A 26,950-nucleotide genomic window follows, 5' to 3' on the forward strand; every position below is an offset into this window, starting at 1 on the left:
AATGTACACATTCATCTATATGTATGTACACATACACACATTTATTTCCCAGCTCTGTCCACTGAGAGGACCTAGAAATAATGTTACCCCCGTAACAATGAGTACACCTGTAGGACCCAGATCTTGGACAGTAACTACCACTCTGTTATAAGGCATCATGGCTCCTTGGAGAAATGACTGATTCCGGGTCTGGCACAGAGAAAGTACAAGATAAGCTCTGGTGCATCTTATTGTGACACAAAATAAGGAAGTGCTGAAAGAATGATGGGGACATGTCAAATGGGAGTAGGACCAGCTTTGGGCAGCAAAATAAATAATGATAATGGCTTATAACCCATTTAATAAAATAGGAATCCATCAGTCTGTACTAAAATGTATTTTAAAAACATGAATAAATTGGGGAGAAGAAAAACCTCTACCTTACCAATGCCAACTAATAAATGAAGAAGGAATGATGGAAGCAGAAAAATCATTTAGCAACCATCACAGTACAAATGTTCAGGCAAGAATCACCAATGGATGCTAGAACCAGTGGTGAAAGTTTAATGAGGAACGTGGTATTTGCTTAGTCTCAAACTATCTTCCACCAAGTACCTCATAATTAATTATTAACCACTAAGTACAAAATATTTAGCAACTGACTTTACATTGGAGAGACCTGGCAGACATCTTCGTAACTTTAGTAACAGGGCAAATTGACATTGTGAGCTTGCTGGTATGATGCACTGAGAACACATCATTTTTTTGTGGTATGCCTACCCAAAATGCATAAACTGAAGCTAATCATTAGGAAACACCAGAACCACCTAAATTGAGGTGCATGGTACAAAGTAATTAGCCTGTACTCTTCAAAAATGTCAAGGTCATAAAAGATAAGGAAAGATTGAGGAACCATTTCAATTTGTAGGAGATGGCAGAGACATGACAACTAAATACAATTTATAATCCTGAACTTAGGAAGGACTTTACTAGGATAATCAGTGAAATTTGAATGGGGTCTGTGGATTAGATGGTAGAATTGAATCATTGTTAATTTCCTAATTTTGATGGTCGTACTGTGGTTATGTAGGAGAGTATCCCTGTTTTTATGAAATACTCACTGAAGCATTAAGGGGAAATGGGGCAGGATGTCTGCAAATTAATCTCAACTGGTTCAGAAAGAAACTGAGAGAGTGGCAGGAAGGCAATGTGGTAAAAAATAAATAGGGAAGCTGGATAAAGGGTGTATGTCAATTCTTTGTGCTTGGTTGCAACTTTTCTTAAGTGTGAAACTATGTCAAAATCAAAAGTTTAAAAATGTTAATACAAATCAACTGGAGGAAAAAGGTAGTGTAATCTTATGGTACTCTAATGCCAGTCTACCCAGAAAGAGGCTGCTCAACTGTATTGGTCAGACCTCACTGGAACATGGGGCTTGGCTTTTGGAAGGTGAGGTGACCAGATCACAATGAGGAACAACTAAGGGGTCTGAGGATGTTTACCTCGAAGGAGAAAAAGCCTGGAGGACAGAGATAGGTCTGGCTTCTGTCTTCAGAGGCATCTCCAAGGGGCATCTGTGACACAGGAAGCAGATTTGTTACAGGGAGACAGACTTCTGTTTAGTATGAGGTAGGATGTTTTACCAATTAGAGAGCAAAATAGGTGGGTTCAGCTGTCTCAGGAGTTCCCTGTCATGGGATAAGTTCCTTTTTTTTTTTTTTTTTGAGATGGAGTCTTGCTCTGTCACCTAGGCTGGAGTACAGTGGCTCGATCTCAGCTCACTGCAACCTCTGCCTCCTGGGTTCAAACGATTCTCCTGCCTCAGCCTCCCGAGTAGCTGGGACTACAGGCATGTGCCACCATGCCTGGCTAATTTTATTTTGTATTTTTAGTAGAGATGGAGTTTTGCCATGTTGGCCAGGCTGGTCTTGAACTCCTGGCCTCAAGTGATCTGCCCACCTCGGCCTCCCAAAGTGCTAGGATTACAGGCACGAGCCACTACGCCCGGCCTGGGATAAGTTCTGTTAGAAACTGGGCAACGGATTCTCAAGGATGTTAGAGAGAGATTTCATGAATCAGATAAATGCTGGCCCTGGTGACCACTAAGGTCCTTCCAAATAAGAGTCTGGGATTCTTTGTTATCTTCAGGGATTGGGAATTTGAGCACTTTGGGAATAAAATGCAATCTGTGTTGAACTGGGATGAACATTCTCTTTTGTTCACATGGGGCATAAACCATCTTGCTCTCACATGGTCTATTTCAATATCATCCTTAGCACTTTGGAAAATTCATTTGTCCCCCAGAAATGAGCTGGTCACCAAAATAAATTCAGCATGCTTTTATTTTAGAAAGTTTATTCAACAACGTGAAAACAGGGTCTGAAGAAACAGAAACAAAAGCTCAAGAGAAACTCTGGCAAAAATTTAAACAGTCAGCATCTCAGGACAATGTATCTTCTTCATGTGGCCGTGAGCTTGCCTAATCTGACTTGCTCCAGTAGCCATGTTCATGAAAAACTGGGCCCTTGTTTTTACTCAGTGCTTCCACAAGCTGACTGTACAGCATATTCATCTGGGAAAGAGAACAACAAATAGATTTCTTGAGGGGAAAAGGAAACTTGGGAAAGCTTCCCAGACCCATGGTGATGGCATGAAAGTCTAACCGTTACCTTCGGAGATCTGAAGCATCTCAGATTTGGGGAGAAAATACAGTCCTCTCTTGAGGAAAAGGAATCCCCTATTATAAGGGAGAAAATACTTAACTATAAACTATCCTTTGCTCTTATTTGGTAACAAGGCTTTTTCTCCACCAAACCTCTCCTGGTTAGCCAATGGCCCAGAACTCTGTAACTGAGAATAGTTCCTGGACAAAATGCCTTTTTCAACAGTTACTGCTTTGAGCAGAGGCCAGTCCTTTCCCACATGCACTGGCACTGACAGTGATGCATCTTTCCAGAGCTCACTCCTGGCATTCCTCTTAATTAGATTCCATTTGCTATCCTCAAGTTTCCCCCTGTTCTCTGTCCTTCTTGGTTTTTGCTCTAAGGAATTACTGTTTATGGTCTCCTGATTCTTGAAGTTATATGGAACCACTGAGAGGAACAATGAGCAAGATCCTTTCCTAGCCAAGGAGGATGGGGTTGAGTCCTTGTGGAGAGCCCAGCCATAACCTCTTGCCCCCTAGGTCATGTCATCTGCCCTAGCCCTCTCCCTCCTCACCTGAGTTTCATAGCTTTCCTTAAAGGAGGTAAGGTGGTCAAGGAAACGCAAGGCCAGGCCACACCACTTTTCAGCAGATGCATACTTGCTCCTGCTAAACATAAGTACTCCAGTATTCCAGGACTTGACCATCAGCCAGAGAATCTCCACTTCTGGGTAGTCTTTCTGAAGTCCAAGAACAGAAATTTTGCAGTTATTACGGTCACAGTTCATTGTGGCACTACCTGTATCCATGCTATGTCCCTTTATTACTAAACAAACAATAGGAGCTCTGCTGACGTTTAGGAAGGTCTGTGCTCCTGGAGAGTGTAGGAGGAGAGCACTTTGAAAGTTTGTCAGCTGTAGAATGTTCCACAACAAGATCTCATGAAGAGACACAAACCGAGGTCCTCTCTGACTGGAGGAAAGAATTAGAAAGATTCCTAATCTCCCTGAAGCAGGAGAAAAACCTGTATACTGTTTGGGGCTTCCCTTGATTCTGTCTTCAGTCAATTACCTCTCTAATACCTACCTCTACTTTTTGGATAAGGTTGTCAAGAAGCAGTTTTATTGAATTTCTTAATTTCTGTCACCAGAATTAGTCCACATTTGGAGTAGAAATTATATTCATCTTCAGAGTTAACAATATCTACCTAGCTATGAACACAGCACACATTTCTAAGATGGCCCCTTAGCCTTATCAGTGGTCTTTAACATGACTAATCACAAGATTATATTTGCTTCTTCACAATACTTTGCAATAGTGAAAAGTATTAGTCTAAGAAGCTACTTTCTTGGTTCTTGAATAGGAGATGGAACACAAAGAAAGCATTCATGTTAAAGCCCCAGAAGGGAGAAATGTGATAGGAGACACATTAGGCAGCAGCTTTTTGAGAGTGTCAAGAATGCTGTCTCAGCTGTCATCTTTTCATTCATTTGGATCCAAAAAGAAATTACTCTACATAAAACACTGTGATAATGAGGGCACTAAGAGGGAAAAGACAAAACTTTTATCCTAAAGGTTGTGCAATGCTTTTGGGGACACAAGTCATCCACATGTAAAGACGACTTCACAAGGTATGTGATTAAGAGACACAAACATTAGGTGCTCTCATTCAGTTAAAGGAATGAGCACTAGGATATCCCAGTCAGAGGCAGTCTAGTCTCTGCTTGAAACACTACCCCCTCATCCTTGTCCACTTCGTAGACTTATACTTTTTCTTCAAATTCACAAGCAGAGTTAGTTGTCTGTTCCCACAGTGAGCTTTCCTTTCCTCTAATATAACTTATATTATATTGTTTTGAAATGCTATGTATTTATCTCCTCCAGACTATTGAGTTCCTTGAGGTACAGGGAATTTTTCTTGTGCATTTTTGTATCTTCAGAGTCCAGCACTGTGCCTGGCACATAAGAGGCACAACAGATGTTTGCTGAATGAATGAACAAATGAATCAATATCCAGTCAGATGCCACCTCCTCCGTGAGGATTTCCCTGGCTCTCCACAATTTATTGCTCAAACCTCTTTGCCCCTCTGGTACTTTGTTCACAGCACCATAATAGTACTTTGAACACTGTACTGCCTGTCTCCCCCACTAGGCAGGGCGCCCCTTGAAGGTAAAATGACAGTTGCCTCTGCTTGGCACAGTGTCTGATACAGGGTATGAGTGTTGTGATTTTAATGTTATGAATGAAAAAAATGACTTAAACAAACAAATAAACAAACAGGATCTTAGGGTAGATGAGTAGGATCTACATATACAGAGATTATGTGAAATGTGCAGAATAGGCAAAGCCATAGAGACAGAAAGGAGATTTGTGGCTGCAGGGGCTGGGGAAGGGAGGTATGGGGAGGGACTGCTAATGGGTATAGAGTTTCTTTTGGGGATGATGAAAATGTTCTAGAATTAGATAATGGTGATGGTTGCACAATCTTGTGAATATACTATAACTCACTGAACTGTATACCTTGGTGTGAGTTTTATGATATATGAACTAAATCTCAATTAAAAAGAAAAATATAGATATTCAGAGAAAGAGAAGGGCATTCCATGTGGGTAGAACAGAATAAATGAAGACTTGGGTTGTACTTGAGAACAAGCATGTCTTAGGAAGACCAAGAGTTGTTTGGCCTAAGCAGACGATTTATGTAGAGGAGTTAACGGGAAATAAGACTGGAAATGTAGGATGGGGCTTCTTAAGCCTTTCCTCAATGTTCTTCCTCAGAACACTAGTGTCATGAGAAATGTTAACAGATGGTCTATGAAAATAGAGTTCTTTAGTCAAATACATTTTGGAAATGCTGCATTCTATATATCACCCTTTTGGAGCATTATAATGCACATTAGTTCACTGAAAGTTTAAGGAAGTTTTACAGTAAAGAAACCATGGAACTTTGTCTAATCCAGAGTATGTGGAACGTTTGCTAACATCTTGTGAGCTGGAGTGTTAAGGGTTTTTGCATTGCAGGCTTCAGATTTTGAAATTCATCCTGCTGGCAACGGGAAGGCACTGAAACTTTTTGAGAAGGAGAGTGATATGATGAAAGTGTAGTTTTAATAAGATAGAAATGCCAGTAGTGTTTAGAACAGACCTCCGTGTGGGAAAACACAGACAGGGAGACGTGTTTAAAGGGAGTTGTGGCAGGGCACAGTGGCTCACACCTGTAATCCCAGCACTTTGGGAGGCCAAGGCGGCCAGATCACTTGAGGTTGGGAGTTCGAGACCAGCCTGACCAACACGGAGAAACCCCATCTCTTCTAAAAATACAAAATAGCCGGGTGTGATGGTGCATGCCTGTAACCCCAGCTACTCGGGAGGCTGAGGCAGGAGAATCGCTTGAACCCAGGAGGCGGAGGTTGTGGTGAGCCAAGATCGTGCCATTGCACTCCAGCCTGGGCAACAAGAGCGAAACTCCAAACTCCGTCTCAAAAAATAAAATAAAGGCCGGGCGTGGTGGCTTGTGCCTGTAATCCCAGCACTTTGGGAGGCCGAGGCGGGCAGATCACGAGGTCAGGAGATCAAGAACATCCTGGCTAACATGGTGAAACCCTGTCTCTACTAAAAATACAAAAAATTAGCCGGGTGTGGTGGCAGGCACCTGTAGTCCCAGCTACTCAGAAGGCTGAGGCAGGAGAATGGCGTGAACCTGGGAGGCAGAGCTTGAAGTGAGCCAAGATCGCGCCACTGCACTCCAGTCTGGGCGACAGGGCAAGATTCTGTCTCAAAAAAATAAATAAATAAATAAAAATAAAAATAAAATAAAATAAAATAAAGGGAGTTGTGTGACCTAAGAATGAAGGGATGAGGGTCAGAACTAAAATAGTGACAATTTAGACAGACAGATGTAAGAATCATTTAAAGGAAGAATCAACAGAACTTGGTAACTGATTTGATATGGGGAATGACAGGTCAAGTGAAAATGGCTCTAAGATATGTAGTTTGAATGGCTGAAAGAATGCTGGCATCATTGAAAGAAAAAATTGAAGGACATGTTTCTGGGGATAAGGCATAAAGACAACAGTAAGTTCTATTTTAAACATGTTGGCTTGAGGTAACTCTGGAGATAAGCAGGCTGTTGCAGATATGGATTGGAACTCAGGTAATAGTTAAAGTGTATTAATTCACTTAAAGGACAGAGTATAGAATACAGAGTAGCAAAGAGTAGAGAATATTGGAAATGTTCGTAGTTGGGTGGTAAGAGGGAAAAGAACGCAGAGGAGTGGCGAGAAAATAAAGGACAAAGGAAAACAGAATTTCAATAAGGAGGCAGTGGTCAATAATGAAGGCCAGGGAAAAGAGACCATCATATTTGCCTAGAAGGTGGTAATTTGTGGTCTTGTAAAGTGTGGCTGACAGTGCAGAATGTGAGGGAAAGAGTGGCTCAAGATGAGGACAGATAGGTTAGTAGGATCTTGTATACCACATTCAAGATTTTGGTCTTTATTTTAAGAGCAATGGGAAACTACTAAAGAGGATTTCAAAAGGTCATGCATACTCAAAAATGTAAAAGATTGGCCGGGCATGGTGGCTCACACCTGTAATCCTAGGACTTTGGGAGGCCGAGGTGGGCAGATCACGAGGTCAAGAGATTGAGACCATCCTGGCCAATATGGTGAAACCCCATCTCTACTAAAAATACAAAAATTAGCTGGGCGTGGTGGCGGGTGCCTGTAGTCCCAGCTACTGGGGAGGCTGAGGCAGGAGAATTGCTTGAACCTGGGAGGCAGAGGTTGCAGTGAGCCGAGATTGCACCACTGCACTCCAGCCTGGCGACAGAGCGAGACTCCGTCTCAAAAAAAAAAAAAAAAAAAAAAAGTAAAAGATCACCTTGGTTGCTGGGCAAAGAAAGGAAGGAAGAAAGCAAGAGTAGATGCAAGACCAGTTAAAAGGTTCCTGAGATCACTGAAGTAGCTGAGATAAAAGGTGTGTAACTTGAACTAGGTTATTGATGGTGAAAGATAAGAGGAAGTAGATGAATTTGAGAGATATTTGGGAGGTCAAATTGATAGTACTTGGTGATAGATTAGAAGTGGGAGTGAGGGAGGTGCTGAGGATGACTCCTAGATGTCTGGCTTGGGCAACCAGAAGAATGATGGTGTCATTCAATGAGTTAGGGAACACTGGAGTTTTATTTTAATTTGCATTAGTTGCCCTCATGCCCAGCATTGCTTATGAAAATCATTAATCCTCAATAAAGAAATGCATCCACACAGCTACTGACCTCAAAGCCACATGGACTTGCCTACGTGTAATACAAATCAATGCCAGCAAACTGAGGTGTTTGCTCTGATGGTTTTTGGGGCCTCATATTTGAAACCAGTTTTCTCTGTCCTCAACATCTTAATACATATGGCAGCCACGTAGATCTCTAACTGAATTGTAGGTATTCTGGAGCACAAATGCCTGTCCTTTTAGGCTCTCCATAGATTCCCAAAGTAAATAGTATGTGCATCAGCTTTATTAAGATACAATAAAAAAAAACCATAGTTTACCCAAAGTGTACAATGTGGTGGTTTTTAGTATATTCACAGTATTCACAGAGTTCTGCCACCATCACCACAATCAATTATGGAATATTTTCATTCCTCCAGAAGGAAAGCCCATGCCCATTGGCTCCACATTCCCCCCGCCCCCAGCCAACATCCTTCCATTTCCTCTAAACCTGCCCCTCTACCCCACTAAGCCCTGGGCAACCACTACTCTCATTTCTGTCTCTTATAGATTGGCCTTTTCTGGACATTTAAGATAAATGGGGCCAGGCAGTATGTGGGCCCTTGTGACTGACATCTTTCACTTACCATGTTTTCAAGGTTTATCCATGTTATAGCATGTGTTAGTACTTCATTCCTTTCAATGGCCAAATAATATTCCGTTGAATGGAAATACCACATTTTGTTTACCCATTCATTGGCTAACAGACATTCAGGTTGTTTCCATTTTGGGCTATATGAATAACTTTGCTATGAACATTTGCTATGAGTCTTTGGACACATGTTTTCGTTTCTCTTGGGTATACACCTACCAGTGGAATTTCTGGGTCATAAACTATGTTTAACCTTCTGGGAAGCTGCCAGACTTTTTCAAAGCTAGAACAATATGAACAATAAAATAAAGTAATATTGTATTATAACCCAAAGTACAAAATACATATCTGCCTGGGTGTGGTGGCTCATGCCTATAATCCCAGCACTTTGGAAGGCCAAGGAGGGTGAGTTGCTTGAGCTCAGAAGGTTGAGACCAGCCTAGGAGACATGGTGAAACCGCATCTCTACCAAACATACAAAAAATTAGCTGGGTGCAGTGGCATGTGCCTGTAGTCTCAGCTACTTGGGAGGCTGAGGTGGGAGGATCTCTTGAGCCCAGGAGGTCAAGGCTACAGTGAGCCATCATCATGCCATTGCACTCCAGCCTGGGTGACGGAGTGAAACTCCATTTCACAAAAAACCCCACAAAACTTATGGGTTTTTTTTTTTTCATAGAGACAGAGTGTCACTTTATTGCCCAGGCTGGTCCCAAACTTCTGGCTTCAAGTGAACCTCCCACCTCGGCCTCCCAAAGTGCTGGGATTACATGCATGAGCCACTGCACCAGGCCTAAAATGTTTTGTGGTATCTTGTGCTATTTATTAATTCATGTAACCAAAACTATTTGTTTCTTATACAGCTTCTGAGTGGATCCTCTCCATTCCATGATTTAAAAAAATGCTTTCCTCTGTTTTTTCCTAATGCTTTTATAGCTTTGATTTTATGTTTAGCTCTTTAATCTATCTGGATTTTCTTTATTTCTTCCTTTTGGACTTTATTTTTGTGCATGGTATAAGGCAAAAAAAATACTACCACTTATATAGTACTTACTATGTGCTGCTATAAGTACTTTATATATATTAAGTTATTTAATACTAATAATACTGTAAGGTAGGCACTATTTTTAGCTTTTATTTATTTATTTATTTTTCACAGAGACAAGGTCTCACTATGTTGGCCAGTCTGGTCTTGAACTCCTGGCCTCAAGCGATACTCCTGCCTTCGCCTCCCGAAGTGCTGAGATTATTATTATATTTATTTTACAGATGAGGATACAGAGGTATAAAGAATTAATTAATAAGACCAAAGACATACAGCTAATAAATGGTGTATCCAGAATTTATTTGAACTGGCTATGTGGCTCCAAAGTCTGTTCTCTTAACCACTATGCTATAATGCCCCTCAGTTTAAAAATAAGGATGTAACTTTGTTTTTTAAATTGTCCCAATACCATTTTACCAACTGTTCCCTCAGTGATGTGATATACCTTCCCCATTGCATACAAAATTCTCATAGATACATGGATCGCCTTCTGGGCTCAGTCCTATTCTTTAATCTCTTTGTAGATTTTTGCACTAATGCCATACTTTTAAAATCAATATCATTTTATAGTTTTAAAAGTATTTGATAAGGCAAGTCCTTCCTTGTTCTTTTACAAAAAAATGTTTTGGTTCATTCTCTTTTAGGGAAGAATTTTAGAATCATCTTATGAAGTTTCATTAAAAATCCTATTGAGATTTTAATTTTAACTGAATTGATTGCATTGAATTTAGGGAAACTGACTTTATACTGTTAAGGCTTTCCTGTCCAAGAACATGGTATATATTTCCATTTGTTTGAGACTTATGCATTCTTGAAAGCAGAATGGAACGGTCTGTAGACAGAGAGTAAAAATGATGGACAGGCAGTAAAATGCCTCAGGAAGTAGAAGGGGATTGAACTGACAGTGCAAGGTTGAGAAAATTTCTTTCGAAAAAAGAGGAAAGGTGAGTAGATAGGTACAGTGGTAGAATGTTGTGGTTGAGACATGGGCCAATGAGGGATCTCATATGTGATGCCCTTGATCTTCTCAACTGAAATGATATGATGAGATCATCTAATGGAGAATGAGGTAGGTCTAAGTTTTTACGAGGTTAGAAAAGGTTTGAAGCAGCCACTTTACTTGAGTTTGCCAAAAAGTTGACAGGAATAAAGGAATTTCTGAGCAGCAATGAGAACTCATTGAAAGCTTAACAGAATGAATCTGTACTGGGTCAGATCTAGATGGTTCTGTAACTTTCTTTAGTGCCTCTGCTGCTCAAGATGAGGAGCAGAAGAACTGATGGTGGCAAGGTACCAGATTTGGAAAAAAAATGAAACAGCAGGAATAATCAAAAGAAGATAGAAAGAGAGAAGGAAGGGGAGGAAGGAAGGGAGGGAAGAAGGAAGGAAGCAAATAAATAAAGAAAAGAGAAAGAAAGAAAAGAAAAGAAAGAAAAAGAAAAAGGGTAGTTAGACTGGACTATAATAGAGTGGGAAAAGATGAGTGATTTGAAGTTCAAGTGAGAACAGAGAATAGATACGGGGAAGTAAGGGAGATTATACTCAATAGAAAAGTGTTGCATTAGTTACCAATCTTGAAGGTGGAGCAGTGCCACAGTGGGTGGCTTATATGGGATGTAGACAGTGGCTAAAAGGTATAAAACGGAAACTGTGAGGTACAAGAATTGCTAACATGGATGCCAAAGTCGCTTAGGATAATAAATAACGAAGTTATCAAGGAAGGAAAAGGTGGGTCCAGGACATGACAACGTTGGTGATTAAGAGATATAGGTTTTAAGTGAAGAGAAACAGTAGGAAGGTGGTATGTAAATAGAACAAAGTGCCACCATGGAACAAAGATCCAGGTAATTTAGTCCCTTCTGCTGAGAAACAGGGAGTTGGAAAAGATGAGACCTCCATAAAAATTGGTAGTGAGGGACCTGTTTTCTTCAGGGAAGATTCTGCTTTGTTCTAAGAAGAAGGGAGAGAAGGAGATGAAGGTTGATGATAAAGAGAATATTGACTATTGCCTGGGAAAAACTCTGTCTTGTTTTGGGGGTTCAATGAGGTTATGGATAGATAGCCTTAATGGTCTAGGTAAGGATTTGGGAAATACAGAGTTGTTAAAAGATTTGAGGGAAAGGGAGTGATAGAGCAAAGGTTGTGTTTTAGGGAGATATGTTTGATAGGGATGCACAGGAAAAAATGGAGAAGAGAAGAAAGAGCCAGAGACCAATTAGGAAACTACAAAGCTGTAGGAGAGACACAATATCAAAGTCTGACTAAAAGATGCCTTTGTATGAACCTCAATTCCAGTCTCAGGGAGATGTGAGGCTTGGAAGGAGGAAGATTTAGATGAAAGAAGGCTGGGTGCAGGGGCTCACACCTGTAATCCCAGCACTTTGAGAGGACATGGCAGGAGGATTGCTTGAGCCCAGGAATTTGAGACCAGCCTGGGCAACACAGCAAGACCTCCTCTCAATTAAAAAAAATTTATTAAAAAACAGATGAAAGAAAGCCCAAGGGCAATTGTCCTATGAAGAAATAACACGGCTGCAATTTTTAGCTTTGCCATTATATAGTGGTATGACCTTGTGTCAGATATTTAACCTTTCAATGCCTCAATTTGCAAAATAATGAGCTTAAATTAGGTAACTGCAAAGATCATTAGTTTCCAGTTCTAAATTTTCTCAGTCTTTGAATGAAGCTTTACCTTGTATTTCCTTTAGATCCCAATTGCCTAATCTATGAACTTATATAAGATTGGCAGAAGTAGGAACTGAGATGAAATTCAACTAGTAGAAGGCCAAACAAGAGACAAAAGATACTGATAAATGACCTTCTCAAACTTTAATGTGCATACAAGACACTTGGAAATATACATATATATATATATATAATTTTAAGATGGAGTCTCACTCTGTTGCCCAAGCTGGAGTGCAGTGGTGTGATCTTGGCTCACTGCAACCTCCACCTCCTAGGTTCAAGCGATTCTTCTGCCTCAGCCTCCCAAGTAGCTGGGATTACAGGCGCCTACCACCACGCCCAGCTAACTTTTGTAATTTTAGTAGAGACAGGGTTTCACCATGATAGCCAGGCTGGTTTCGAATTCTGACCTCAAGTAATCCATCCGCCTCGGCCTCCCAAAGTGCTAGGATTACAGGCGTGAGCCACCGTGCCCGGCCGGAAATATAGTTAAAATGCAGACTGATTCAGTAGGTCTGGGGCCTAAGATTCCATACTTCTAACAAGCTCCTAGGGGATGCTGATCACGCTTTGAGAAGCAAACTCTTAGAGAATGTAGCTCAGTAGTTTGAATCACCTTAGCTTCCTTTGTAAAAGGAAAGAGTCTGTGTTCTTCTGGGCTTCTTGGTTACAAAACGCCTTTGTGACTCTGTGACTCTGACATCAGCTGTGAGGATTAGGTTTGTCCCTTCTCTTTAAGTGTAGGTTTCCTCCCCACCATTATTTAAGTCTTTGTATATTCTTAAAAACGAACCAAGAAATTTCCACTTCCATGAGATGGAATAGATGATGTACTTATCCCTATTCTTCCTGCTAAATAGAACTAACTCCTGAACATTATACATAAAACAAACATAAGAAACCTCTGAAAGGTGTAGAGAAAGGGAAGACCTTGGAGCCAAGGATTGACACAGTGATAAGTTCTCTGGGTTTTCTTTTTGCTTCATATACCCCAAACTTGGTGCTAGAGATGCCAACAGACATAGACCCAAAAAGAAAAAAAGAAAAAAAGCCCCAAGAAAAGTCTGCTGTCTCTAGCCAAGGGACCAGTAGTAAAAAGGAGTCCTCTACCTTGAGTATCAACGATGGAGGCCAAGTTAGAAACTTAGGCTTGTTTCTACCTCTACCTGGAAGTAACAAGGCTGGGCCCACTCTCTTGCTAAAGCAGATCAGAGAAACCAAGTTAAAACAGAAGGTTTAAATGAGATCCAGAGTCTCAGAACAAAATATGAAATTGTCCAGGTTTAACAAATTTACTCATTATACCAATAACCAGGAAGATCTCAAATAATGAAAAAAGACAATGAATTGATGCCAACACTGAGATGACAGAAATGTTACAGTACCTGACAAAGATTCTTTTCTATGACTTAAACAATGGGGTAAAATACATATAGCACAAAATTTAACCATCTTAATCATTTTAAGTGAACAGTTCAGTGGCATTAAGTACATTCACACTGTTGTGCTACCATCACTACCATCCATCTCCAGAACCAGTTTCATCTTGCAAAGCTAAAGGTCTGTACCTATTATATAATAACCCCAGTCCTTGGTGACTACCACTTTACTTTCTTTATTTTTCAATTGTTTATTAAATAATTTTTTTTTATGGAGATAATTAAATGACATGTTTGTTGTCTGAAAGACATAGACACTTTTGCTTGTTTATGGAGATATAAAATGTAAATGCCTTACTATTTTATTCCCTTCCATAAACACTGAGTTTGAGTAATTTTGCTGGATTCTTCAAACACTGAGTATTTTCTCATGTAAAACTGAGTGAACACCCCTGACTGGGAAATAGAAGCTCAAGCCCAGTGACTCCAAGCTAAGGTCAATCTTGAGCCTGCAAGAAGACGCCATTAAGCACCCAGTCAGCTCTTCCTGGGGAGCCTCCCCTGCAGGTGTCCATCTCTATGAATTTGACCACTCTGGGTACTTCATATAAATAGAAGAATACGATATTTGTCCTTTTGTAACAAACAATGACTTGATGAATCTAGAGAATTATGCTAAGTGAAAAGAACCAATCTTGGCCAGGTGTGGTGGCTCATGCCTATAATCCCAGCACTTTGGGAGGCCAAGGAGGGAGGATCGCTTAGTCCAGGAGTTTGAGACCATCTCTACAAAAAAATTAAAAAATTAGCTGGGCTTGGTGGTGCATGCCTGTGGTCCCAGCTACTCAGGGAGTTGAGGTGGGAGGATCGCTTAAGCCTGAGGGGCTGAGGCTGAGCTATGATCAGCTTCACTGCACTCTAGCCTGGGTGACAGAGCAAGACCCTGTCTCAAAAGAAGCCAATCTCAAAAAGTTAGGTACTGTATGATTCCAAATCTCAAAAGCTATATACTGTTTGATCACGTTTATATGACGTGCTTGAAATGACAAAATTATAGAAATTGGTAATAGATTTGTGGTTGTCAGGGTTTAAGGAGGAGCTGAGAGTGGGAGAGAAGAGTATGGGGGCTATACAAACAAAACATGAGGAATACTTGTGGTGACAGAAATGCAATGCTCTATGTCTTGATTGTGATAATGCCAACATCTTGATTGTGATATTGTACTATAGTTTTGTTATCATTGGGGGAAACTGGGTAAAGAGTACATGAGCATTTTGGGAGGCCAAGGTGAGCAGATCACTTGAGGCCAGAAGTTCGAGATCAGCCTGTCCAACATGGTGTAAACCTATCTCTACTGAAAATACAAAAAAATTTAGCCAGGCATGGTGGCATGTGCCTGTAGTCCCAGCTACTCGGGAGGCTGAGGCATGAGAATCGCTTGAACCTAGGAGGCGGAGGTTGCAGTAAGCCGAGATGGCGTCATTGCACTCCAGCCTGGGTGACAGAGTGAGACTCTGTCTCAGAAACAAACAATAAAAAGAGTACACGAGATCTCTCTGTGTTATTTCTTACAACTGCGTGTAAATCTACAATTATTTCAACATAAAATTTTGATTTTAAAAAACCTGAACAATCGACTTCTTCTTACAAATTATCTAGAATATGAATCTACATAGGTTGATAGGTTTGTCTGCTTAAGTCTGGGAGTCATCTCCCTGCTTTTTCATTACCACTAGCTTCTAAATATCAACTTGAGCTTCTTTAAACTAAAATTTCCTAGCAAAAACTGGTAAAGAAGCCACACACTTCTAGTGGAAACAGCCCTGTAGTCGACGTGCAATGGACTGAATGTTTGTGTTCCCTCAAAATTAGTATGTTAAAATCCTAACCTCCAAGGTGATGATATTAGGAGGTGGGGCTGTTGGGAGGTGATAAGGTCATAAGAGCAGTGCTCTCATGAATAGGATTAGTGCCCTTATAAAAGAGACCCTAGAGAGATCCTTTACCCCTTCTGCCACGTGAGCTTATAGTCAGAAAGGACCGTCTATGGGGAAGCGGACCCTCACTGGACACTGAATCTGCCAGTGTCTTGATCTTGGACTTTCTATCCTCCCAAACTGTGAGAAATAAATTTCTGTTGTTTATGAGCACCTACTCTATGGTATTTTTGTTATAGCAGCCCGAATTGACTAAGACAGGAGCTCAGAAGACCTGCATTCTAGTCCTGACTTTCACTCATTAGTCATGAATGACCTTAGGTAAATCGGTACCTTGACTTTTTGAATCTTAAAATTCCCTCATTGATAAATTAGGGATAACAATAGCAGCATTGTCCACTTCATATAATTGCTGTTGGAGGTTGTACGAGAGAGTGGATGTAAGAGTACTCTGCTCAGTCTAAAGCATAATATTGTGAGGCATGAGGTTTTATATTTGTATGATAGCCATTTTGCCAGTGTGTGGAGGCACTTGATAAAGGTTATCTGCTCAGTGAATAATGAATGAGTGACTGGTCATTAAAAAAGTCAATCAAACAAAGGCAGAATTTTCTCCCAAGCATTTAAAACAAAGGAGATGCACGGCACATTCAATCAAACAGGATAAAGCAACATATATAATATAAAGAGCCAAGAGGGTTATTAAATTAATCATTGCAGGCCGGGTGCCGTGGCTCATGCCTGTAATCTCAGCACTTTGGGAGGCTGAGGCGGGCAGATCACGAGGTCAGGAGATCAAGACCATCCTGGCTAATATGGTGAAACCCCGTCTCTACTAAAAATACAAAAAAATTAGCCAGGCATGGTGGCGGACACCTGTAATCCCAGCTACTTGGGAGGCTGAGGCAGGAGAATGGCGTGAACCTGGGAAGCAGAGCTTGCAGTGAGCCGAGTTCGTGCCACTGCACTCCAGCCTGGGTGACAGAGCAAGACTCTGTCTCAAAAAATAAATAAATAAATAAAAATAAAAAATTTAAAAAAATAAATTAATCACTGCATTAAAAAGCTAACTATCCAGTCATGTTTCAGGGGATGAGCAATAAATGGATGGGAAACTCATGAGAAAAGTAGAAAAACATTAAGCTCTCTAACAGGTAACCCAAGAGCCAGAGAATTGGAACTGCAATATATTGGACAGAATGAAAGTGGCAAAAACAAAATGCACAGAGAAATTTTGGCCTTATAGAGAGACTATGGAAATTGACCAACTTGGAGTTATAGTACAATCTAATTTCAGTTTGTATTGATCACTATGGCAAAAACACCTGAAAGGTCCAGATGAGGCTCATGGCTTAGAAATAGAATTTCCTATTCATCCGAGAAGACAGTAAAATATATAATCCAAATGTCCAATGTTGAAGTTTTTATTTTTAAACTTAAATTCACACAGGCCATAATTACACATCTCCAGGAGAATTCTAGGCTTTGGTAAGTCAATGCTAGTTTGTATCAGATTGTCACCCTGCTATAATGTTCCACCATCTGTTGTGATTTGCAGATAGTCATGTCTCACTTCACAATGGGGACACAAGCTGAGAAATGTATCATTAGGTGATTTCGTCATTGTGTGAATATCATAGAGTGTCCTTACACAAACTTATATGGTATAGCCTCCTACACACCTAGGCGATATGGTAAAGCCCATTGCTCCTAGGCTACAAACCCATACAGCATGTGACTCTACTGACTACTGTAGGCAACTGTAACCCAATGGTAATTATTTGTGTATCTAAACATAGAAATGGTAGAGGAAAAATGTGGTATGAAAGATAAAAAATGGTACTCCTGTATAGGGCACTTACCATGAATACAGCTTGCAGGACTACAAGTTGCTCTGGGTGAGTCAGTGAGTGAGTGGTGAGTGAACATGAAGGTGTAGCACATTCTTGTACATTACTGCAGACTTTATAAACACTGTATGCCTAAGCTGCACTCATTTTATTAACGGGTATTTTTCTTTCTTAATAATAAATTAACTTTGGCCAGGCGTGGTGGCTCACACCTGTATTCTCAGCACTTTGGGAGACCAAGGTGGGCAGATTACTTGAGCAGATTACTTGAACCTGAGTTTGAGACCAGCCTGGGCAACATGGTGAAACCCTGTCTCTACTAAAAATACAAACAAATTAGCCGGGTGTGGTGGTGCGCACGTGTGGTCCCAGCTACTCAGGCGGCTGAGGTGGGAGGATTGATTGTACCTGGGAGGTCAAAGCTGCAGGGAGCTGATATCATGCCACTGCACTGCAGCCTGGGTGACACAGAGAGACTTTGTCTCAAAAAATACATAAATATAAATTGACCTTGTCTTACTGCAACTTTTTTCCTTTATAAACTGTAATCCCAGCACTTTGGGAGGCCAAGGAGGATGGATCACTTGAGGTCGGGAGGCCGAGGAGGATGGATCACTTGAGGTCAGGAGTTCGAGACCAGCCTGACCAACATGGTGAAACCCTGTCTCTACTAAAAATACAAAATTAGCCAGATGTGGTGGCACACGCCTGTAATCCCAGCTACTTGGGAGGCTGAGGCAGGAGAATCACTTGAGCCTGGGAGGCAGAGGTTGCAGTGAGCCGAGATTGTGCCTTCACACTCCAGCGTCAGTGACAGCGAGACTCCATTTCAAAAACAAAAAACAAAAACAAAAAACCCAAAAAATCAAAAAAACAAAAACAAAAAAAACCTTTTTAATTAAAAAAAATTTTTTTTTGGCCAGTCATGCTAGCTCACGCCTGTAATCCCAGCACTCCGGGAGGCTGAAGTGGGACAATCACTTGAGGTCAGAAGTTTGAGGGCAGCCTGGCCAATGTGGTGAAACCTCGTCTCCACTAAAAATACAAAAATTAGCCGGGTGTGGTGGTGTGCACCTATAGTCTCAGCTATTTGGGAGGCTGAAGCAGGAAAACTGCTTGAACCCGGGAGGCAGATGTTGCAGTGAGCCGAGATTGCACCATGGCACTCCAGCCTGGGTGACAGAGCAAGACTCTGTCTCAAAAAAACAAAAACAAAACAAAAAAACCCAAACTTTCTGACTCTTTTGTAATAACATTTAGCTTAAAACACAGACTTATTATACAGTTGTACAAAAATATTTTCTTTATATCCTTATTGTATAAACGTTTACCTATTTTTAATTTTTTTAAAAAAACTTTTAAAACTTTTTGTTAAAAACTAAGATACAAACACATACATTAACCTAGGCCTACCCAGGGCCAGGATCATCAATATCACTGTCTCCCACCTCCACATCTTGTCCTGCTGGAACGGCTTCTTGGGCAAAACATACATGGAGCTGTCATTTCCTAGGATGATAATGCCATTTTCTAGAATATCTCCCGAAGGACCTGCCTGAAGCTGCCTTACAGTTTTAACTTTCTTTTATAAGTAAAAGGAATATACTCTAAAATAATGAAAAAAGTATAGTAAATACATGAAACAGTAACATAGTAATTTGTTATATCATTAACAAGAATTATGGACTGTATCTAATGTATGTGCTGTACTTTTATATGACTGGCAGTTCAGTAGGTTTTGTTAACACTGGCATCACCACAAACATGTGAGTAATGTGTTGCCTTATGATGGCTATGATGTCACTAGGTGACAGGAATTTTTCAGCTCCATTATAATCTTACAGGACCACCACTATATATTATGAAATGTCATTACGTGGCACATAACTATATTTATATATTAAGAAGTAGTTGAGTCAAGAGAAGTCAGGATCCTGAGATATTAACATGGACGCAAATAATGACTTTCTGTGTAACTTTAAGCAAGGCATGTAGTGTTCTTAATGTTTTATAGCTCTCTTATAATAACAATACTGCCTTACATGTGTACAAGCTGTTAAAGTTTACAAAACATACATTATTTTCATTGATCTTTACAACCCCAGTGTGGGAGAGTCAGATCAGGTATTATTCCCACTTTACAAATGTGAAAACTGAAGTCAAACAGCAGAGGAGTGATACTAATATGCAACAGCAAACAAACAAAACAGCATTTAGACCCTTACCTCACACTATAACAAAATTTAAAATGAATCATAGAGCTGCATGTCAGAGATAAAAGTATAAAACTTCTACAAAAACACGTAGGAAAAAATCTTTGTAAACGTGGGTTGGGCAAAGATTTCTCAGCATGACCAAAACACTACCCACAAAAGAAAAAATTGATAAATTGGATTTCATCAAAATTAAAAACTTTGGCTCTTCAAATGATACCGTTAAGAAAATGAAAAGACAAGCCAGAGACTAGAAGAAAATACTTACAAATCATATATCTGGTAAAGGACTTGTATCCAGAATATATAAAGAACTCTTATAACTCAATAAAAAATTCCATTTTAAAAATGGGAAAATAATTGAATAGACATTTATCCAAACACAATATACAAACAGTCAATAAGTACATGAAAAAATGATCACCACCATTAGCCATCAAGGAAATATAAATCAAAACCACAATGAGCTACCACTCCACACCCACTGGGACGGCTATAGCAAAAAAAGAAAAGATGAACAATAGCAAGTGTTGAGAATGTAGAGAAACTGGAATCCTCATACACCGCTAGTGAAAATGTAAAATGGTATGGCCACTTTGGCAAACAGACTGCAGCTCCTCCAAAAGTTAAACATAGAGTTACCTGATGACCCAACAATTCCATTCCTACGTATATATTCAAGAGAATTAAACACATATGTTCACAAAAACACTTGCACATGAATATTTATAGCAGCATTACTCATGACAGCCAAAAAGTGGAAACAACTCAAATATCTATGAACTGATGAATGGATAAACAAAGTGTGTTATATCCATTCACTAGGATATTATTCAGCAAAAAAAAAGGAATGGAATACTGACAATGCCACAACATGGATGAACCTCAAAAACGTTATGCTCAATGAAATAAGCCAGACACAAGAGGCCACGTATTACATAATTTCATTTATATGATGTGTCCAGAAAGAGAACATATACAGAGACAGAAAGTGGATCTGTGGTTGCCTGGAGCTGAAGGTGGGAGCAAGAATTGTCTGCAAATGGGCAAGGGGAAAATTTCTCGGGTAATGGAAATGTTCTAAAACTGGATTGTGGGAGGAAGGACGGAGCAAGATGGCTGAATAGAAGCCTCCACCAATCATCCTCTCTGCAGGAACACCAAATTTAATAACTATCTACACAAAAATTAAGAAAAAAAAATCAGACAAATGGGATCTAATTAAACTAAAGAGCTTCTGCACAGCAAAAGAAACTACCATCAGAGTGAACAGGCAACCTACAGAATGGGAGAAAATTTTTGCAACCTACTCATCTGACAAAGGGCTAATATCCAGAATCTACAATGAACTCAAACAAATTTACAAGAAAAAATGATGAGTTCATGTCCTTTATAGGGACATGGATGAAACTGGAAACCATCATTCTCAGTAAACTATCACAAGGACAAAAAACCAAATACCGCATGTTCTCACTCATAGGTGGGAATTGAACAATGAGAACACATGGACACAGGAGGGGGAACATCACACTCCAGGGACTGTTGTGGGGTGGGGGGAGGGGGGAGGGATAGCATTAGGAGATATACCTAATGCTAAATGACGAGTTAATGGGTGCAGCACACCAACATGGCACATGGATACATATGTAACAAACCTGCACATTGTGCACATGTACCCTAAAACTTGAAGTATAATAATAATAATAAAAAAAGAAAAATAAAAAAAAAGAAAAAAAACTCCATCAAAAAGTGGGCAAAGGATATGAACAGACACTTCTCAAAAGAAGACATTTATGCAGCCAAAAAGCACATGAAAAAATGCTCATCATCACTGGCCATCAGAGAAATGCAAATCAAAACCACAATGGGATACCATCTCACACCAGTTAGAATGGCCATCATTAAAAAGTCAGGAAACAACAGGTGCTGGAGAGGATGTGGAGAAACAGGAACACTTTTACACTGTTGGTGGGACTGTAAACTAGTTCAACCATTGTGGAAGTCAGTGTGGCGATTCCTCAGGGATCTTGAACTAGAAATACCATTTGACCCAGCCATCCCATTACTGGGTATATACCCAAAGGATTATAAATCATGCTGCTATAAAGACACATGCACACGTATGTTTACTGCAGCACTGTTCACAATAGGAAAGACTTGGAACCAACCCAAATGTCCAGCAATGATAGACTAGATTAAGAAAATGTGGCACACATACACCATGGAATACTATGCAGCCATAAAAAATGATGAGTTCATGTCCTTTGTAGGGACATGGATGAAGCTGGAAACCATCATTCTGAGCAAACTATCACAAGGACAAAAAACCAAACACCGCATGTTCTCACTCATAGGTGGGAATTGAACAATGAGAACACATGGACACAGGAAGGGGAACATCACACTCCGGGGACTGTTGTGGGGTGGGGGGAGGGGGGAGGGATAGCATTAGGAGATATACCTAATGCTAAATGACGAGTTAATGGGTGCAGCACACCAACATGGCACATGTACACATATGTAACAAACCTGCACGTTGTGCACATGTACCCTAAAACTTAAAGTATAATACTAATAAAATTTTTAAAAAAGAATAAAAAATCAGGTGAGTGATCACAGCACCTGGTTTTAACTTCGTATCACTGAAAGAGCCACTGAAGAGTGTAGGAAAGACAATCTTGAATTGCCAATGCCACCCCTCTCCTATGCCCCAACAGTGGCTGCATGGCATGGCGAATCTGGTGATTGGGGAAGGGAGAGCACAGTGATTGTGGGATCTTGCTTGGAACTCAGTGCTGCCCTGTCACAGCGGAAAGTAACACTGGGCAGAACTCAACTGATGCTCATGGAGGGAGTATTTAGACCAGCCCTAGCTAGAGAGCAATTGTCCATCCCAGTAGTTGGAACTTGAGTTCCAACAAGCCTTGCCTCTGAGAGCTAAAGTGCTCTGGGGTTCTAAATAAATTTGAGAGGCAGTCTAGGCCACAAGGACTGCAACTCCTGGGCAAATCCTAGTGCAGTGCTGGGCTTGGAGCCAGTGCATCTGGGGGACATGCGACCTAGTAAAACACCAGCCAGGGCAGCCAAGGGAGTGATTGCACGACCCCTCCCTCAACCCCAGGCAGTGCAGTTTGCAGCTCCAAAACAGACCCCTTCCTTCCACTACAGGAGAGGAGAGGGAAGCTTAAGGGGGACTTTGTCTTGCATCTTGGATACCAGCTCAGCCACAGTAGGATAGGGCACTTGGCATAGTTATGAGGGCCCCATTCCAGGCCCTAGTTCCCAGATAACATTTTGAGACACACCTTGGGCTAAAGGGTACCCACTGCCTTGAAGGGAAGGACCCAGCCTCGGCAGGATTCATCACCTGCTGACTAAATAGCACTTTGGCTCTCAATAATCAGCAGCAGTAGCCAGGTGGTACATACTGTGGGCCTTAGGTGAGACTCTGAGACATGCTGGCTTCAGTTGTGACCCAGTGCATTCCCAGCTGTGGTGGCTATGAGGAGAGACTCCTTCTGCTTGAGAAAAGCAGAGGGAAGAGTAAAGAGGATTTTGTATTGCAGCTTAGATATCCACTCAGCCACAGTGGGTTAGAGCACCAAGTGGGCTCCTAGGGTCCCCGGTTCCAGGCCTTGGCTCTTGGATGGCATTTCTGTACCTGTCCTGGGCCAGAGAGGAGCCCACTTCTCTGAAGTATGAGTCCCAGGCCTGGCAGCACTCACCACAAGCTGATTGCAGAGCTCTTGGGCCTTAAGTGAACACTGGCAGTAGCCCGGCAGAACTCCCCACACCACCTGATGGTGGTGGCCACGGGGAGAGACTCTTCTGCGTGTGGAGAGAGGAAAGAGTGGGAAGGACTTTGTCTTGCGGTTTGGATACCAGCTAAGCTGCAATAGAATAGAGCACTAGGTAGATTTCTAGGGTTTCTGACTCCAGGCCCTGGCTCCTGCATGTCATCTCTGGGGCCAGGGGGAAGTCGTTGCCCTGAAGGGAAGGACACAGCCTGGCTGGTTTCACCACCTGCTGATTGTAGAGCCCTAAGGCCTTGAGCAAACATAGGTGGTAGCCAGGTAGTGGTTACAGTGGGCCTTGGGTGAGACCCAGTGCTGTGCTGGCTTCAGGACTGACCAGCACAGTCCCAGTGGTAGTGGCCACAAGGGTGCTTGTATCACCCCTCCTCCAGCGCCAGGCAGCTCAACACAGTGGAACAGAATAGCAAACCCAGAAATAAATCCATACATCTACAGTGAACTCATTTTTGACAAAGGTGCCAAGAACATACTTTGGGGAAAGGAGAGTCTCTTCAATAAATGGTGCTGGGAAAACTGGATATCCATATGCAGAAGGAGGAAACTTGAGATCCCTATGTCTTGCCTTATACAAAAATCAAATCAAAATGGATTAAAGACTTAAATCTAACACCTCAAACTATGAAACTACTACAAGAAAATACTGGGAAAGCTCTCCAGGATATTGGAGTAGGCAAAGCTTCCTTGAGCAATATCCTACAAGTATGGGCAACCAAATCAAAAATGGACAAATGGGATCACATCAAGCTAAAAAGCTTCTGCACAGCAAAGGAAACAATCAACAAAGTGAAGAGACAACCTAGAGAATAAGAGAAAATATTTACATACTACCCCTCTGATAAGGGATTAATAACCAGAATATATAGAGAGCTCAAACAATTCTATAGGAAAAAAATCTAATAATCGAGTTTTAAAATAAGGAAAAGATCTGAATAGACATTTCTCAAAAGAAGACATACAAATGGCAAACAGGCATATGAAAAGGTACTTACCATTACTGATCATCAGAGGACCGCAAATCAAAACTACAATGACATATCATCTCACCCCAGTTAAAATGGCTTATATCCAAAAGACAGGCAATAATAGCAAGTGCTGGTGAGGATGTGGAGAAAAGGGAACCCTCGCACACTGTTGGTGGGAAAGTAAATTAGTACAACCACTATGGAGAACAGTTCAGAGGTTCCTCAAAATACTAAAAATTGAGTTACTGTATGATCCAGCAATCCCACTACTGGATACATACTCAAAAGAAAGGAAATCAGTATATCAAAGAGGTATCTGCACTCCTATGTTTGTTGTAGCACTGTTTACAATAGCTAAGATTTGCAAGCAACCTAAGTGTCCATCAACAGATGAATGGATAAAGAAAATGTGGTACCTATACACAATGGAGTACTATTCAGCCATAAAAAAGAATAAGATCCAGTCACTTGCAACAACATGGATGGAACTGGAGGTCAGTATGTTGAGTGAAATAAGCCCAGCACACACACACAAAAAAACTTCCCATGTTCTCACTTATTTGTGAAAGCTAAAAATTAAAATAGTTGAACTGTTGGGGAGAGAAAGAGTAGAGTGATGGCTACCAGAGGAGGGGTGGGGAAATGTGGAAATGGTTAATAGGTACGAAAAATAGAATGAATAAGATCTGTACTTAATAGCACAACAGGGTGATTATAATCAACAATAATTTAATTGTACATTTTTAAAAACTAAAAGTATTATTGAATTCCTTATAACACAAAGGATAAATGCTTGAGGCGATGGATACCCCATTTATCCTGATATGATTATTATGCATTTTATGCCCGTACCAAAAAATCTCATGTACCCCATAAATATATACACCGCTATGTACCCACAAAAATTAAAAATAAAACATTTTTAAAATTAAAAAACACTGGATTGTAATGATAGTTGCACAACTCTATAGATTCACTGAATTGTGCACAAGCCATGGGTGAATTTTATGATATGTAAATTATACCTCAAGAAACCTAATTTTAAAACCACTGAATAAACCTGCACAGAAAAGAAAAATAAATCAGCAGAGGAGGGACTAGAATACAGGTCTTCAATGTTCCTTCTACTCTTCTGAGAAAGGATGTTTCTGAGAAAGGATGGGAATAGCAATAACTTTTTTTCAAAAGGTTCATATCATCACAGAGGAAGTAATCATCCCACCATGATTTGAAAATATAAAATAATTCAAAATGCCTGGTGGTACTGCTACTTGGACCTAATCCATAATACACTTGTGTTAGAAAATGTCTACTTTCAACTATTTATATTTCAGAAACCCAGGAAAATTCTGTAGTGTGTAACTACAAAATTGCAATATGAATTTATCCTAAAACTCATATCAGAAAGCACTATTGTATATAATTTATAGTACGCAAGACAGTTCAGTTCTTTAAAATTAACTGAAAGTTTAATATCACTATCTGACTTACAGTGCGGCTAATGTGGCTCAGAGCATCTTCAAAATAGCCCCAAACTTCTTCCAGGGGACAGAGCTCTACATTCGACGCCCCATCTGGCACTGAGAGGTTAACCAAGTTGTGCATACATTTGCTGAAAATCAAAAAGAGAAAACTCATCCCATAAGGAAAGAAATCATTGGCTTCATGGCTAAGATAAGTAAAATCTGGATCTCATCCCAGACTAACAGCTTCAAAACACTTCTGTTCTTCCCTCGGTTTTATCTGGCCTCCAACCTCAGAAGACAGATTTTTGAAGCTGTAAAACAGGTTGACCAATCCTTTCTTTTTTCATGCCCATGGTTGTCTTTCATTCTTTTTTTAGTTTCCTGCACGAAGGAGTTGTGGCTATTATATTTTATGAGCTGGTTCAATTTACAGGCATTTTAAAACATCTCGGTACTTCCTCAAATGGGCAAGGGAACTGGGGTTTAAAGTGGAATGATTCCACAAGAACTGTCTTTCGTGCCTTAACACAGGAAGACTGCAATGATGTTTTCCAGACAAAAAAAGTCACACAACATCTATTTTTCCCCATGTCTGGACACAGAAAACAAAAAAGTCTCCAATAGATAATATTTTATACAGCACTTATCGGTGCTTAAAGTGCTTAGAAAAATAATGAGGCAAACATAGCAAGATGTTAACATTTGTTAAATTTGGGTGCTGCGTGCCTGTAATCCCAGCTACTCATGAAGCTGAGGTGGAGAATCGTTTGAGCCCAGGAGTTTGAATCCAGCCTGGGCAACATCACGAGACTCCATCTCTAAAAATAAAACAAATCAATCTGGGTGGTGGATACGTTGGTGTTTGTTATATTAACCCCTGTACTTTTCTGTACATTTGGAATATTATTTAGCGATGAAACAAAGAAAGAAAGGTACTTAGCAGTTTTATTATATACAAAGATTCACACAAAGAAGTAACTTTTCCCCTTTTTTTCCTCCTTTGGGAAAACCAAGCCCCTTGACTTTGCTAAATAATTATTGGTCTGTAATACAACTCTCAGTATGGAGCTGTTCACAAGAGTGCCCCCAGATCATCCCCATATCATCTTTTAAGTTGGG

General features: G+C 40.5%; 1 protein-coding gene across 2 annotated transcripts in view; it reads right to left on the reverse strand.

Moving 5' to 3' along the window:
• Window positions 1-2,303: 2,303 nt before the first annotated feature.
• TEX11 (testis expressed 11) overlaps window positions 2,304-26,950 on the reverse strand; it is a 399,429-nt gene continuing 374,782 nt past the window's right edge. The window contains exons 28-30 of one of the 2 annotated variants that reach the window (XM_055266828.1): window positions 25,857-25,977; window positions 3,199-3,363; window positions 2,304-2,551 (exon numbers count right to left, since the gene is read on the reverse strand). In XM_055266828.1, coding sequence (XP_055122803.1) covers window positions 2,459-2,551; window positions 3,199-3,363; window positions 25,857-25,977 — 379 coding nt within the window. In that variant the 3' untranslated portion in view covers window positions 2,304-2,458. The remainder of the gene's footprint in view (window positions 2,552-3,198; window positions 3,364-25,856; window positions 25,978-26,950) is intronic. The other variant, XM_055266827.2, reaches the window with a different exon arrangement.

Source organism: Symphalangus syndactylus, chromosome X (assembly GCF_028878055.3).
Source record: "Symphalangus syndactylus isolate Jambi chromosome X, NHGRI_mSymSyn1-v2.1_pri, whole genome shotgun sequence".
Lineage (NCBI taxonomy): Eukaryota > Metazoa > Chordata > Mammalia > Primates > Hylobatidae > Symphalangus > Symphalangus syndactylus.